Below are 16,396 nucleotides of genomic sequence, written 5' to 3' on the forward strand. Positions count from 1 at the left end.
TTACTGCAGGCTTGAGAATGCAGTACTCCCACATACAAAACTCCCACAATGACCACTTCCCACTGAAATTAACTGAAAGATTCCCATTGACTTCAATGGGCATTGGATCAGGAACTAAGGACGCCGCTTGTGTAGGGAAAGCCCCTGGTGGGCTGGGCTGGTTTGTTTACCTGCCGCGTCCACAGGTCCAGCCGGTTCGTTGCTCCAGGCCAATGGGAGCTGCAGGAAGCGGCGCGGGCCAAGGGACGGGGCAGGTAAACAAACCAGCCTGGCCCACCAGGGGCTTTCCCTATGTAAGCAGAGTCAGGATGAGCCCTACCCTGACATCTGGTGGTAAATTATGAGGAGTGGGCAAAGGAATTTCAGGAATGCACATTTGCATTGGTAAACCCACTCCACTTAGCATAACACACAGCAGCATGGGATGGTTATTTTCACAGCTGTGGAATCCTCAATTTCTTTGTTATTGGGGCAGGAAGGAAAAAAAAGGGCTGTTACCTTAATTATGTGAATGAGGAACTATGAGACTGCTTTATGACAGAAATGACTCAACCTACATTAAATAGTACTTGCTAGACAAGGGACATTGGTTCCAAAACCCAGTGAAGGGAGAGAGGTTGGGGACTGGTGTGTGTACCTGATGGTATGGGCCCCTTTTGAGGGCCTGGAACACCAATTGCACTTCCTCCTCTCTCCACTGTTAAAGAGCAGAGCTAATTTTGAATCCTTTAGGAGTCCCTCTAGAGGTTGCTGACCTGAATTCACGTTGGGCCATGTGGCACTGGGGCTCTCCTACTACAAGTTGAAATCACTAAGAGCTGAAATCACTAAAAGAGCTAAGCTTACTGAGCTGAGATCACTGAGTGCTGTGTTAAGTAGTGGGAGAGCCTGAAGATCTATCACCAAGCAGCTGGCAGAGCGGAGCAGTCTGCAGCACGTTGGAGCAGCCCATGGAACAGTGAGCAGTGTGGAGCAGTTTGCGGGGACGGCTGATGTGGTTCACGGGTCTGCTGAAGGAGCGGCACAGCTGGTGGAGTGGAGCCAGTCGTGGTGAAGGCTGCAGCAGAACTCCACGGAGAAGCGGGGCAGTCGGCCCTGGCCCACGTAAGGTGTCCCTTAGCACCCTGTGGGCGTGACCCCCCCCCATTTCCACCCAGGCTGGGGGGGGTAAAACTCTGCAGATAAACTTTTGAACTCTGGGGTGGCACTGACCAGAGACTGAGACTTTTGGGTTGTTGGACTTTGGGGTGATTGGACTTAAGATCCTAAGGACAGTGCCAAATGTACTTGGAGGTGGGTTTTGCTTATGGTTTGTGTATAGTCCTGTTTGTGGTGTCTCTCCAACGTGATGCCGCATTGTATCCCTCCTTTATTAAAAGGATTTTGCTACACTCAGACTTCGTGCTTGCGAGTGGGGAAGTATTGCCTCCTAGAGGCGCCCGGGGGGGTGGTAGGTAATTGTCCCAGGTCACCGGGTGGGGGCTCGAGCCGGTTTTGCATTGCGTTATTGAAACGGAACCCCTGGATACTGAACCCGGCCCTTGTTGCTGCCAACTTAGAGGGGCCGAAGGGTTACACCTACACAAGCAGCATCCCAAGCATGGGAAACACTGAACTAAGGATTGCAAGACTGTGAATTTTATATGATTTTCAAATATGGATAGATAGAATCCTTTTTAAGCTTTGTCTGCTGTGCTCCATTGTGTTAATTAATGACTAGCTATGAATATTGATTGGCAGAAGACATTGAATGGGGTTCTAGATTGTGAGACTGAAGTAGAATAATGTTGATGACTTTGTTCTTACCATAGTATGTAGGATTCTTGTAGCAAATGCCAATTGCCCAGTCCCCTTCTGTTTTGCTTTTTATTAGGCCTCTCAAAATCACATGGAGATTGTCTCCCTGGGCAAAATCCTGACTCAACAGAAATCAATGGAAGTTTTCCCACTGACTTCTGTGGAGCCAGGAATGTATGCAATGTATTTGGGATATAAGTGTGTTAACAGTACTAATATTAAAGTAAATCGCTTTGTTAAAAATAAGTACTTTTTTCAGACCATGTGCTGTCACTTTTTGAAAGCTTTTTTTGTCCTATCTGAAGATGAGAAATATCCCTTTGAATAACTTGAATATAGGGCTGTGTCCAATTTGTCTACAAGAACATCTGAACTAATACATTTCACATACATTTTTTAGCTAGTTAATTACAAGTTTTAGTATTTATAATTTTCAAGGTGGCTACACACACACACAAGTATCTATCACATGAGTATCACAAAGACAGATACGTAGTAGAAGCATCCTCAAGATAAATTGCAGTCGTGATGAATTGCAATATCCAATTGCAGTATCCAATATATTGTAGTTATCACGTACCTTTGACTGTCTCACCCACACTCTGCTCACCACTTAAACTGTCTGACTTCCTCTGACATCCCAAATCTCTGAGCAGCTTCAAAGAGACACCATTTAATAAGACAAAAATCAGCCTACCAGAAAAATGCTTACGTCTCTTTCTCCCTCCCAAAATTGTACAGCCCTAATGTCCAGAAGAGGCAGCAGTCGGTCCCTCACAGATACCAGGATTAAGATTCAACATCTCATGATTCTGCAGAGCTAGACATGGGAGCTTTATGCCCTCGGCAAGAGCAGAGTCCCCCTCAAAGACACAGCACTTGCTGCTAGCACTGGAAGCTCCCAGGATGGCGAGGATGCCACAACAATTTTATGTGTAGAAAGGCTAGCTTAGGTTATTTTAGAGGTTTTACAAATGTATTATTTATAGTACTCCTCTCCCCATAGGCCCTTTACCAACAGACTCATGGGATAAGCCATTCCTTTCCTCCCACATGACACTAGGCTCAGGAAATGAGGGAGGTGGGAGTGGGGTAGCGAAGATGTCATTAAGCCACTTTGGTGTCTGCTGAGTTTTCAGCTTTAGGGCTGTTCTACTTTGTGCTTAGCTGCAACAGCCCCCTAGCAGCTGTTCCGCAGTGGAGAACAGTTGGAGCAGAGCAGTACTCTGCCCTCCCACACCAAGTAGGTCCCATCCCAACAAAGGTTTGGAGGGGGATTGATATAGAGTCATTTTCCTGTCTCTGCGCTGTACAGGGAACCTCCGTACACAGGGAGTTTTACCGTGAGACTTTTTTGGTAAGTTTTGTGCCCTTTATGTTATTGAAGCTGTATAAAGGAGATGAAATAGAACAGCAAATCCAGTCCATGGTAACTAAAGCACATGGTTTTACAACTAATGGGATGAAAGAAACCCTGACATATATTTCCACAACACATTTTTGTTCTTTTGCTTCATCTATGGCATATACAGAATATATAATGTGGAATTGTGTAGCAATTTTATTGGCATTAGCTTGGTATGACCTGTAAAACTCACTCAGATTCTGAGTTTGGGAATAATGCAAACATTTATGCTGATAAACCTTTACATTGTTCCATCCAGTCATGTATTAAACACACACAGACACACAAACTTATATTACACGTGAACATTTTATAATGAATAATGAATTAAAAAAATTCCATTTCTTTTTCCATTCACAAATTGTGCGTGAACAGATTATGGTTTTTCTCTATATTATTACTTGAAAATATTTACCACATAATTTCTACTTAATATCCTTCATCTGTAGCTTGTTCACTAACAGTTTATTGTGGGTATTTGATAGCCAAAATCTGAATTGTTTAGATTGGACAAATACATCACATGGTTTCTTTCTGTTCTCCGGTTGGACCAGCATATCTCTTAGAAACAAATCTCCACTGTGAGTACTTGTGACTATGAATTTCAAATTTGTTTCCTCCTAATATTCTCCAGTATTCACTTGCAACTCGTTGTTTCTACGAGCACTTTTGCCAAAAAGCTAATTCTCTAGTTTATTCATGAGAAGCACCACAAAGGGGGCAGAAACATAGACAAAGCATATTTGGAATGTGAATAAATATTCCCAGAATTTTTTTTTGCACTAGTCACCGACTTCAATACACAAACACACATGCACACACCATATCAGAAAGCAAAATCCAAGGCTGGTGCAAAGTATGTGTCAGCATTTGACACTATATACAAAATATAATTTTAATGTGCTTTTAAAATCTTCCCTTACCATCTGCCTTGCTGCCCTCTTCCATCAAGAGTTTTGCAATATTAAGAAACCCTTTGGCAGAAGCTAAGTGGAGGGGCCTGTCTCCAACTTCCCCACTCACATTCACATCAGCACCAAACTTCAGCAAGAGGTGGGTAACCTAAATATTTCATCAATGTAAATTAGAACGTCAAGTGAAAACAAACATTTCAATGAAACCAAAACATAAGAACAGCCATATTGGGTCAGACCAAAGGTCCATCTAGTCCAGTATCCTGTCTTCCGACAGTGGCCAATGCCAGGTGCCCCAGAGGGAATGAACAGAACAGGTAATTATCAAGTGATCCATTACCTGTCGCACATTCCCAGCTTCTGGCAAACAAAGGCTAGGGACACCATCTCTGCCTATCCTGGCTAATAGCCATTCATGGACCTATCCTCCAGGAACTTATCTAGTTCTTTTTTGAATCCTGTTATAGTCTTGGCCTTCACAACATCCTCTGGCAAGGAGTTCCACAGGTTGACTGTGCATTGTGTGAAGAAATACTTCCTTTTATTTGTTTTAAACCTGCTACCAATTAATTTCATTTGGTAATCCCTAGTTCTTATGTTGAAGTTTACTCTGTATTGGATTTCTTAACATCTTGAGTGAGAGATCTATTTTTTTAAATTAAAACTGGGTTATGTAAGTATATATAATTTATTTTCATTAAACTCATTATAAATTCCATTTGTAAGTTATATATCTATAAAATATTGTTCACTAGCAAATGGCAGTTCATTTTTTAAAATGAAATGGATAGCAAGGAGTTGGGAAAGACTTATTTGTTTAACTGACCTAGTCAGCATAATAAAGTAGATGTCCTTAACATCCATAAATTAGCTATGTCAGAGCCATAGCTTCCTTCAGAAAGTAGAGTCCCTTATCACAAAAGCACCATATGCGTTTTAGCATAATTTCACAAGACTGTGACTATTTGTTCAAAAGTGGTTCATGGGGAAATAAGCTAACTAATCTCTCAGCCCAACATGTAAAGAGTTTCTTAATGTTACTGGATGATGAGGTGAATATATAAAAAAGGAGGGTACAGGAATGCATGCTTTGTGCACATCCTTACTTCTATTGAACCATAGAAGTATAGAGTTTTCAATCATCTGTTCTCTTGGAGTCTGTCCTTTCAAAAGCATTTTCCTGGGAATGACTCTTCAACGTACTCTAAATAAACTTCAGTGAAATGAAAAATATACTCTACCTAGAGGTCATGCTTTGAAACTCTGAAAATGTCCCAGCATATGCATGTTTCCAGGAAAAGAAAGGCACAGGGACTCACTCGCATAAGCCAACACAGACACAAGGCTACTTTTGAACCAAAGGATTTCCTACAGTGCAAACGAGCATATTGCCCACTAAGCCACAGACACTTCTATATTAGCAAAGAGAAATAGAATTCGGAGGGTTTGATGATAACTTAGGGTCAAGGCTTCAGTGCTTTTTTAAAATTTCCCTGCTGGTGAGAGTAAGACAAGCAAGATTTGGCCCTTTGCAGCTACAACACGCTGGGTGAAATCCTGGCTCCATTGGATCCACTAGGAGTTTTCCCATGAACTTCCATGGGGCCTGGATTTCACCCATTAAATCCAAGGTGCACCAATCTGTTTGTTACTGAGTACTATGGGTCATTTATACACATTTCTGTAGAGGTATTTAAACTGATACACCTAATGCAGTGTTTCCCAAACTTGGATGCTGCTTGTGTAAGGAAAGCCCCTGGCAGGCCGGACTGGTTTCTTTACCTGCTGTGTCCACAGGTCTGGCCAATCGCGGCTCCCACTGGCCGCGGTTCCCTGTTCCAGCCCAATGGAAGCTGCAGGAAGTGGCGCGGGCCAAGGGATGTACTGGTAAACAAACCGGCCCAGCCCACCAGGGGCTTTCCCTACACAAGTGGCATCCCAAGTTTGGGAAACACTGACCTAATGGCTACAAGGCAGCTTCAAGGTTCAGCGTTGTATTAATTGTATCTCTGGGTGAGAAGCCCTTTCATAGGTTAGAAAAACTCTCTCTCATGAATGGCAACTAATTTCAAGAACTGTTTTGGGGGGGTAGTAAATTTGGCTGGTGATCCTAGCAGTGAGTAGTTAAAACGTGAATACCCACATTCCTATGAGCTTTCAAATACCTGAAAATGTCAGCAATAGTTCAAGGCATAACTTAAGGATGTGAAAGCCTCTCTCTAGTAGGACCCTTCCAAATATAAAGACAGGCTGGCTGACAGTAAACCTACATATGGCTCGTAGTGTGAATGCACTCTTTCATCTTTGTCAGATTCTGCCCATTTAGTTACCTGTTCATGGCCATAGTATGCAGCAATGTGTAATGGGGTGAAGAACACTGCATCTTGGACATTGACATAAGCTCCATGCTGCAAAAGTATATCCACAGCCTAGAGGAAAAAGAAATAAAAGATTCCAATTAGAAGCTCTGTATGTGGTCACCTTATAATAAAATTCTATAACATTATGCCAAGAAAGAACAGACACCAACCTATAAAGGCAGAGAACTCTGTACATCATATAAAAGTGATTAACTTACAGTACTATAACTGAACACTGAATGTCACTGATGCCTTATAAATAACCTGAAAATGTATTTGCCAATAAAATGCCTGTTTTGTGAAGGGAAAGCCCCAGAAATGACTGACTCAGAAGGCTCAGACTAGCCTTTAATTTTCTTTTAGGCTTCGCGAACAAACACCAATAAACATATCACAGTTCTTAAAATAAAATAAAAGACCCCTTTAAATGTAAATGCATGGAGGTAAATTCACAAGTATAATTCACTCAATGTATAAAGACTTCAGTGTATTTAGAAGATAATAGCCCTTAGACTTCAATATATAACCAAAGTGGTTTCTTTCAAATTTTCACTCTCTTAGTCATTCTGGAGGCCAATGGTTTGGTTGAGCAGCTATTAATTTTGAAGCATTGGCCTTCTGAATAACTGTCAAAATGGAAATTTGAATTAAACCATTTTGGATTATTTATTGAAGCCTAAACACTGTTATTTTTTTGAAGCCCAAGGGTGTCTTTATATCCACTCAGGGTCTTGTGCCACAGATCATTTGCATAATTCTACATACAGTTTTATGGAATACTATTGTTTTTCCATGTAGCCTGCATGTGAGTCTAATGATTGTGAAAGGTGCTGGAGTGACAGCCCTAGAAATTATCCACAGCATGGAGAACAGCAGGGAAAACACATTCCAGCTCAACCTACCCATATGTCTCAATGGTGACATAAAGGGACCACCTCTAGTGAGGGGATGAGTGGATAGTGTCGATTCCACTGCTATTCACTCATCCTCACTGCCAGCGATGGTCCCAATTAGTGCCAGAGATGATGATTCATTTGTGATGTGGGCTCCTGTCAACTAGTAACTGGACTGAGACCACCAATTCATTTCACATGGGCAACAAAGAAGCCAGTCATTTGAATCCGTCACTCACAAGTACTGGCAAAACTAAGACCTGTTACCAAGCAACATTGGTGTTCAGGGATTATTTCTTTAGACTACTTAAATGACAAAATATTTTTTTCAAATGTACTTCACTGAGTGAATTTTCTGTGTAAAGCCCTTTCCATACCACACTTAATGCATTTTCTCTTGTTTAATTATTTCACATAACATTGGCTGTAAGCCTCCCTAGGACTAGTGTTTTAGGGACTACTCCTGCCATGTACAGAGCCTCCTCAAATCCCATTAACTTCAATAGGCTCTGAAGGCATTTATCACCTTCTAAAAATGTCCCAAACACTGGAAGGCCCAAATGCTCTTGAGCAGAAGAGAACCTGAATTTGCAGGTCTGAGAACAGGATGCATGGAAGGGTATGTTCCCCTAGCACCTGGAAGCCTCTCTGCAGGGGCTCTGCTGATGTGGAGGGAGGGAAGATGCTGGCCTTACTTTACCCCCAGGGCTATGGAAACCAGTCCAAGGGAACACAGATGGCAGCCAGTGGCGGATGGTGTTGTTAGCATCACAGTTCCTCAAGCCGTATTGTCCAGGGGATCAAGGAGTTAGTCTAAAATCCTTAGCCTGACCCCCAGCAGGGGTAACTCAATATAGCTCCACTGACTTCAGTGGAGCTTCTTGTGAGTCATCTCACTCACCCATAAATGATAAGAGGGGGGAGACAGAGAAACAATATTGTTAGATTCACAGATAGTAATGCTTGTAAGAGAGAAGAATGGAAGCTTAGAAAAAACACAAAAGCTTTTAATTACTCTCAGAAATTGTAAATTCTGGGGTGATATATATATGGGTAGGCTTGTGCTTCCGAGAGAGCTTTGGATGAGAAGATAGTTTCAGAACCTCATATAAACAGCAGAGAGAGAGAGGAAGCAGGCACTGTGAATAAAGGTTTGACTCTTACATCACAGGAAGTTTTCATGCAGATCTGAGAGAGAAGCTCCCACTGATTTCATTTGGGGTTGTGGGTGTTCAGTATCTGTAGAAATTAGACCATAGGCATCTAAAGGTACCCAAATTATAAGCCAGTTTGGAAAAACTGAGCCTTAACTGCTAAGTGTCTCAGTTTCATCATCTATCACTGGGGGAATTGTAAAGCACCTTGAAATCTCTGGATTAAAAGCACTACACAAGTGTTAGCTAAATCATCATTACTGACAAAAAAAATCACACAAGAATAGCATTCCTATGAGATTTTGCCTGTATTTGAACCAAATCAGAAGTTAGGTCCTTTCTGGTTTTAGGTTTGAACCAGAAGGAAAATCGTAAGAGCGGAGATTTGCATCATTACAACCCAATATTCAAAGGGAGTTAGAGCTGAAATTCCAGTTTTGATGCTATGATACATATAGTATTTTCCTGCAATATTGTTGGAGATTTTACTGTATTAAGGTTATGGATCATTGTGGGCAAGGGATTGTACATAATTCTAGGAGGAAGAGTGACCGCAGCTTCTCCAGGAATTAAGAAGGGGGGGCGGGGAATGGGAGTGCATAGGCAAATTGAATTGCATTGGAACACCTCCAGAGAAGTGCCAGCTGCAGATGCTGCAAATACTAGTTCACACTAGATTCTCCAGAGACCAACAGACAAAAAAAAAACTTTTGGATCAATAACCTGAGTTTAGACTGACTCATGTCCTTCTTTCTGATCAAGAAAATGGACAGGACCAATTCTTCCTGAGATGGGACGGAAGGACTTTGTCCTACTGAGATCACCCATCATTGCCCTGTATTGCAACAGATCCATCTCTAATTTAAAAATGTCTGCAATTTCTCAATTGTTCTTAACTAATTGAAAATACTTAGTGCAATCAGCAATCTTCAGCAGCTTATTACCCGCTTTCTCCTCCAAAGCTTTAGTTTATTAAATAAGACTGACCCTCGTGGTGCCCCACTATTAACTTGCTTTCCACTCTGAAGAGTAATCATTCAGTACGACTCTATTTCTATTTCTTCTTGCTTAACCAGTTTTTAATTCACAACATGACTTTTCCCTTTACCCTCTTGTTATTTACCTTAATAGTCTTTTATGAAAGGCTTTATCCAAAGCTTTTTGAAAATTCAAGTAATTTATGTCCACTTCAAACAGAGACTGTTAATTAAGGTAACTTTGAAGGTTAGAGAGAGTCAACAAATGGAACATAAGATGGACTACATAAAGATTTTGTCTCTTAGAGAAGGGCAGGAGATAAGGATTCTTCTAACAAAATTAAATCAATGGATATTGACTTTCTAGTAGGTAAAATTAAAATGAGAGACAACTTCAACAATTAAGCCATATGCATCCGCATTAGCCTATGTATATCCCTGTGTTAACACATCTAAAGTATCTGCAATGCTTTTCAGAGCTTCTTTATTAATTAAGCCATTAAACCTAAATAAGAGGAGCATCAAGCACTGGCCTAATTCTTTCCAAATGAGCAGATATAGATATAATCAGTCATGTCCTGTAAAGATCCTTTGTACAAAACAGGCAAGTCTCTTAACTCTTTGCTGGTCTGTAAGAATTGTAGAATTAACCTTGATCAGAATGATGCAGTAAATGCCTAAAGAAGCTTCCAAATGGTTGTGAAACACTAGTTGACAGATGTAAGATACAATTAAAGGAGTTGTCTGACTAAGGAAGAAGTCTATTGAAATGTTTCAACATATTGGTTTTTGTTAGACTTGGGGACAGAAGAGAGAATTGAGACATGGTATCTGTACGTTCTCCTAGCCTTATTGGAGTAGATAAGATAAATACAATTGGGTCACAGATAAAATCAGTAATGAAAAATGCATAAGAACGACCGTACTGGGTCAGACCAAACTCTCCATCTCCTAGTCTGCGACAGGCCTCCTTTAATCAAATCCATCTGGGAGACTGGACAATTTCTGCTAAAATGGCTGCTGTATCAAGTCTCATTAATTCAGGTATCTCTCCTCCCACTCCTCAGGGTTCAGACAAAGGCAAATTCTGGAGAAGACCTAGGCCTGATTCACCGTTGCCCTGCAATTTGTGTAGTCATCTACATCTATGCAAAGTGGGCATAGCCCTACTATCCTGGTTTGGTAGCATTTTACATTGACTTTGCACCAGCATAAATGACTACAAAAAAGCTTCAGACAAGTTGCAGGGCTGTGAAGATTCAGTGTCCCTGAATTCATGAGATTAGATTTTTCTAGCCAGCCAGACTGTAACAGAGAAATACAATAAAACTTCAGACTAGACCTCTCCATTCATGACATATGAAAGGGAGGGGGCATACTGGATGTCAGGTGGAGGAAACTGGAGATGCCTGAGACTGAAAGTCAGGAGAAAAATAGAATTAGGAGGAAGGGAAAATATGTAACCGTAAAAGTTGGAAGGATTAGTGTGGAATGGTAAGAAAGATGAAGGAAAATGAGGACTTTGAAATATTCAGATAAGTTTCAAATAAATATGTAAACTTTCCAAGGTTTCTCAAGTTGTTTGAGGTTCACCCATAACTAGTAATAAAACTATTCAAGTGAAAACTAGAGATGAAAAATATTCCATTGTAAAATAGGATCTACATGTAAAAATCTATATTTTATTCTTTGAAAGCTATCCTTATAAGACAAATTCCGTGTTTACCAACAAGTCCTTGTTGCAAGAAAACAAATGCATTCACTCATTAGAGTGTCAACTGTACATGTGGCAAAATGAAATAACACTCCTCTATCCCAACTGGAATCTCAGCTCTGTTCACAAACCTCTCTGCACTGTAATCTGCAAATGCCAATTTTAATTTATAAAATGAAATAGGCCACAATATTAGTTTTTCAGTGTGGAAATATTGGATAACACATCAATGCATATTAAAAATGTATTATTAATTCAACAGTGACCTCTCTGGGCTTGAAATATTTAATGTTTTTAAAACACCAGGTTTAAGAACGGTTTTTTTAAACTCATCTGAGTATCTAATTTGGTTTCCAGCATCTCTTATTTTTCTCTAATTCTGTACACTTCCCACTGAGGACTCCAGTCCTGGGACTGTGCTCTGAAAATGTCCACTAAACGATAAAACAAACCAGCAAACTAGTTTTGCTAAAGTAAACAAATATGACACAAAATACAGAGAAGATGAAATATTTATGTACCAAGCTGGCTCAGCTGAGTTGGAACATCTCATTTACAGCAGTGTCCTTCAATCTCCCAGTTTTATAGAGGTGATTACCATCGTGGTTTCAGGAGGTGTGGAGATTGAGCCAAGGTCACAAACTGGCCCTGCAGCAGAACTGAGAATCAAAGCTAGGTTTTCCAGTTGCTCTTTGTCTGGCTCTGAAATATAATGAGTATCTTTTCTCAAGAAATGGAAAAGTCAAATAATATATATAATAGGCTGGTGTGTATGTTTCTTTTATTTATTTAACTGAATAAATAACATTTATTTTCTTATTTTATTGAAATGGAGGAAATGTCAAAAATATATTTTCCCTCTCTGACTTACACTTCACTGCACTTTTTACAGTTTTTTTTATAGTTCCAATTTCCATGAATATTAATGAAATTCTGTGCAAAGTAAGCTATTTAACCTAGCAGAAGAGATTCTCAGTAGACTGACAATTTCAAAGTTCTATAAAAAAGAGAGAGAAAAAAGCAGAACTATAAATCTTCAGGTTCCAAATCAGCAACAGAACCAAATGAGGTATATGGAGTACAACTCTCTGTAGGGGATGTTTCTGGCAAAGAGCTGATCATTACTAACAGAGAAAACAATGGGTCTTTTCTAAATTGCTCTCGAAAAATGATTCCTCATCAAATTAGGGGCTTTATCCTTGCAAGGAGCTGAGTATCCTCAGTTTTCATTGACTTCAGTTGGAGTTGAGGGGACTCCGCACATTGCGGGAGGTGCTCTGTTACTCATAGGATCAGGCCCAAAAGTTTTAAAAAAGCAACTTGAAAAAGTAAAATAAAGCAAGGTTTTTGCTCATCGTTCTTCATTTTAATGATCAGATCTGAAGCACATATTTACTTTATGTTCTTGTGCATCTCATATGTATTATTTACATTAGAGCATTTTTCTGTTGAGCAACAGAAAATACAGAATTATGCAAAATCACACCTCCCCCCCGGCTTATACTTAACACTTCGATCCTTTAATAAACTCTGTCATGAGGAGTGTATTGCAGGATTGGTGCCTTATTCGTATAATTTTCTAAGGGAAAAAACATTGACAGAAGTAGACATGGGAAACAATAGAAATGGGGAGAGGAATGGAGGTTTGGAGGGCCAGAATTTCAAAATATGGACTCTAATCTGAAAAATTCTTTTCCACTAGCACATACTGCAATTTATCTGCTTTAAAAAAGGAAGTTAGATCTCATCCTGATACAGATATATTGAAAAATCATGTATAATTGGATCAATGATTTTTTGTTTCGTTTAGTCACTTAATGATAATTAAGTAACAAAGAACTCAAAGTTGTATGTGAAAGATCAGTTCTGGGAAGCTAAGAACCTGCAAATTGTAAATTAATCTGTCTCCTTACCCAGAAATCAAAATTTATTAGTGTAGCTGATTCATTTCTCTCCGCAAATAATTCTGCGTTAGTAAAGGGGAAATAATGAAAAAAGTTGCATTTGCAAGAATGATTTTGAACTCAATACACAGTATTTTTCTGCAAGCAATACAAAGAAACCAATCAACATTATGTGCTTAAATTTATAGCCCAGCTTCAATATTTGTTCCTAAATATTTTATGTAACAACATCCACACATGTTAAGTATTAAATTATTTGATTTGTGCAAATGTAGGATTTGTGAATGCAGTATTTTTCTGCCCATATTCATAGGCCAGACTGAAAATATGGCTTTTCATGTTGTAAAATATTAAGGGAGAAACCTTGGCCACTTTAAAGTAATTGGACATTTTCCCATTGACTTCAATGGGGTCAGGATGTCATCCTATATGTGTCTCATTAATATTAGGGCCTCTTTACACCACTCTGGAAGTTTGCATAAATTACATTTATACTAGTTTTAAGCCATCTTTTACAATACCAGAGTGGTAGAAAGGGGTCTTAGTATATGACAATCAGGCTTCCATTATTTATATTTAATATATAAATATTTCTTCACTAATGAGTGATTCTAACTTCTATGTTGCCTTTCTGTAACTTCTGATCTGCTCTCACTATATCTTTTAAAATACATTGACAAGTTGTTCTCTCTGCATGTCCTGTCCTGGCATTTCGTACAAGCAAAAAAACCCTTAAGAATTACAAGGTCCAGTTGGCTCAAACCAGCTCTTGTTTCTGTTTGACAAATACAGATTCTTCATATAGGTTCCATCATACTTATTATTTTCCTTGTTCGAACTGGCTGCTCAGCACTTGTTCACATGATGCTGATAATGAAAGACTGCACTTCAAAATTAAGGCTACTTGGACTGGAATTTCCAAACATCAGTGCATTCAGTCCACATGCCAGAGAGATAATCAGCATGTTGAAATACATTGAACTGAAGCAAAACCTTTGAAAGTGTGCAGGGAAACAATGACTTTTCTAGATTTATTTAGAAATTATCTGGAATGGCAAAGTACTTTTCATAGTCTCCAGCCTGTGAATAAATCTTCCTCACTTCTGCCTAGAAGCATTTATAGAAATGGTCAAAAGCCACAAAATTCATGGCTGGATCTGATTTTTCCCAGGTTTCCAGATCTGAGATGAGGAGGAGACGATTCAGCCAATTATGACAGAGGCCAGCCACAAGTTTGGATCCAAATATGAGTGTTTATATCTTGGCTTGTTTTTCAGGCTCTTCTCTAGCTATTTGGTACACGACTAGAAGCCAGCACACAAGATTTCAGGGCCTCCTTTACTTTACTGAACATTTCTTTTGACATGTCTGTCAGTATGTCTTTTCCAACCTCCTATGTCTTTCAGGGTATGTCTACACTACGGGATTATTCCGATTTTACAGAAACCGGGTTTTTTAAACAGATTGTATAAAGTCGAGTGCACGCGGCCACACTAAGCACATTAATTCGGCGGTGTGCATCAATGTACTGAGGCTAGCGTTGATTTCCGGCGCGTTGCACTGTGGGTAGCTATCCCGTAGCTATCCCATAGTTCCCACAGTCTCCCCCGCCCATTGGAATTCTGGGTTGAGATCCCAATGCATGATGGGGCAAAAACAGTGTCGCGGGTGATTCTGGGTAAATGTTGTCACTCAATCCTTCCTCCGTGAAAGCAACGGCAGACAATCATTTCACACCCTTCTTCCCTGGATTGCCCTGGCAGATGCCATAGCATGGCAACTATGGAGCCTGTTTTGCCTTTTGTTACCGTATGTGTACTGGATGCTGCTGACAGACGCGGTACTGCAGTGCTCCACAGCAGCATTAATTTGCCTTTGCAAGGTAGCAGAGATTTCTACCATCCCTATTGCACCGTCTGCCATTGTAAATTGGAGATGAGATGATGGTTATCAGTCATTTTGCACCGTTTGCATTTGGAAATTGGTGATGACGGTTATCAATCCTTTTGTACCGTCTGCTGTTGTCATGGGTGCTCCTGGCTGGCCTCACTGAGGTTGGCCGGGGGCGCGTGGACAAAAATGGGAATGACTCCCCGGGTCATTCCCTTCTTTATGTTTTGTCTAAAAATAGAGTCAGTCCTGCCTAGAATATGGGGCAAGTGTACTAGAGAACCAGAGGGCACAGCTGCTCCAGGTCAGAGCCCCAGAGATCCTGCAGAAATGATGAGCTGCATGCCATTCTAGGGGGTGCACCTGCAACAACCCCACCCATTGCTTCCCTCCTCCCCCAACCCTCCTGGGCTACCGTGGCAGTGTCCCCCCCTTTGTGTGATGAAGTAATAAAGAATGCAGGAATAAGAAACACTGACTTTTAGTGAGATAAAATGAGGGGGAGGCAGCCTCCAGCTGCTATGATAGTCCAGGCAGGACATTAAAGGGTGGGGGGGCTGATGGAGCTCAGCCTTCAGCTGCTATGATGACAGTTACCAAGCCTTCTGTACCGTCTGCCGGGAATGACCGGGAGTCATTCCCATTTTTACCCAGGCGCCCCCGGACGACCTCACCGAGGCCAGCCAGGAGCACTCACGGGCTGATGATGACGATGGATACCAGTCATTTTGCACCATCTGCCACCGGGAAGGGGATGCTGGTGTTCAGCGCTGCAGCACCCTGTCTACCAGCAGCAATTGGAAAAAAGGCGAGAAACGATTTTTTTCCCTTTTCTTTCGGGGGGGGGGGGGAGAAGGGTGTAAATTGATAACATACACCCTTAAACACCCGGGAAAATGTTTTTGACCCTTCAGGCATTGGGAGCTCAGCCAAGAATGCAAATGCTTTTCGGAGACTGCAGGGACTGTGGGATAGCTGGAGTCCTCAGTACCCACTCCCTCCCTCCATGAGCATCCATTTGATTCTTTGGCTTTCCGTTACGCTTGTCACGCAGCACTGTGCTGAGTCTCTGCTGTGGCCTCTGTCTATCATAGCCTGGAGATTTTTTTCAAATGCTTTGTCATTTCGTCTTCTGTAACGGAGCTCAGATAGAACAGATTTGTCTCCCCATACAGCGATCAGATCCAGTATCTCCCATACAGTCCATACTGGAGCTCTTTTTGGATTTGGGACTGCATCGCCACCCACGCTGATCAGAGCTCCACGCTGGGCAAACAGGAAATGAAATTCAAAAGTTCGCGGGGCTTTTCCTGTCTACCTGGCCAGTGCATCCGAGTTCAAATTGCTTTCCAGAGCGGTCACAATGGTGCACTGTGGGATACCGCCCG

General features: G+C 41.0%; 1 protein-coding gene across 2 annotated transcripts in view; it reads right to left on the reverse strand.

The window, feature by feature from the left end:
• Window positions 1-16,396, reverse strand: part of LOC120369671 (serine/threonine-protein kinase TNNI3K) — a 166,536-nt gene that overhangs the window by 124,497 nt on the left and 25,643 nt on the right. For both annotated transcript variants that reach the window (XM_039483218.1, XM_039483219.1), the window contains 2 exons: window positions 6,447-6,545; window positions 4,126-4,264 (listed from right to left, as the gene is read on the reverse strand). In XM_039483218.1, coding sequence (XP_039339152.1) covers window positions 4,126-4,264; window positions 6,447-6,545 — 238 coding nt within the window. The remainder of the gene's footprint in view (window positions 1-4,125; window positions 4,265-6,446; window positions 6,546-16,396) is intronic.

This window comes from Mauremys reevesii, linkage group 8 (assembly GCF_016161935.1).
Source record: "Mauremys reevesii isolate NIE-2019 linkage group 8, ASM1616193v1, whole genome shotgun sequence".
Taxonomy (NCBI): domain Eukaryota; kingdom Metazoa; phylum Chordata; order Testudines; family Geoemydidae; genus Mauremys; species Mauremys reevesii.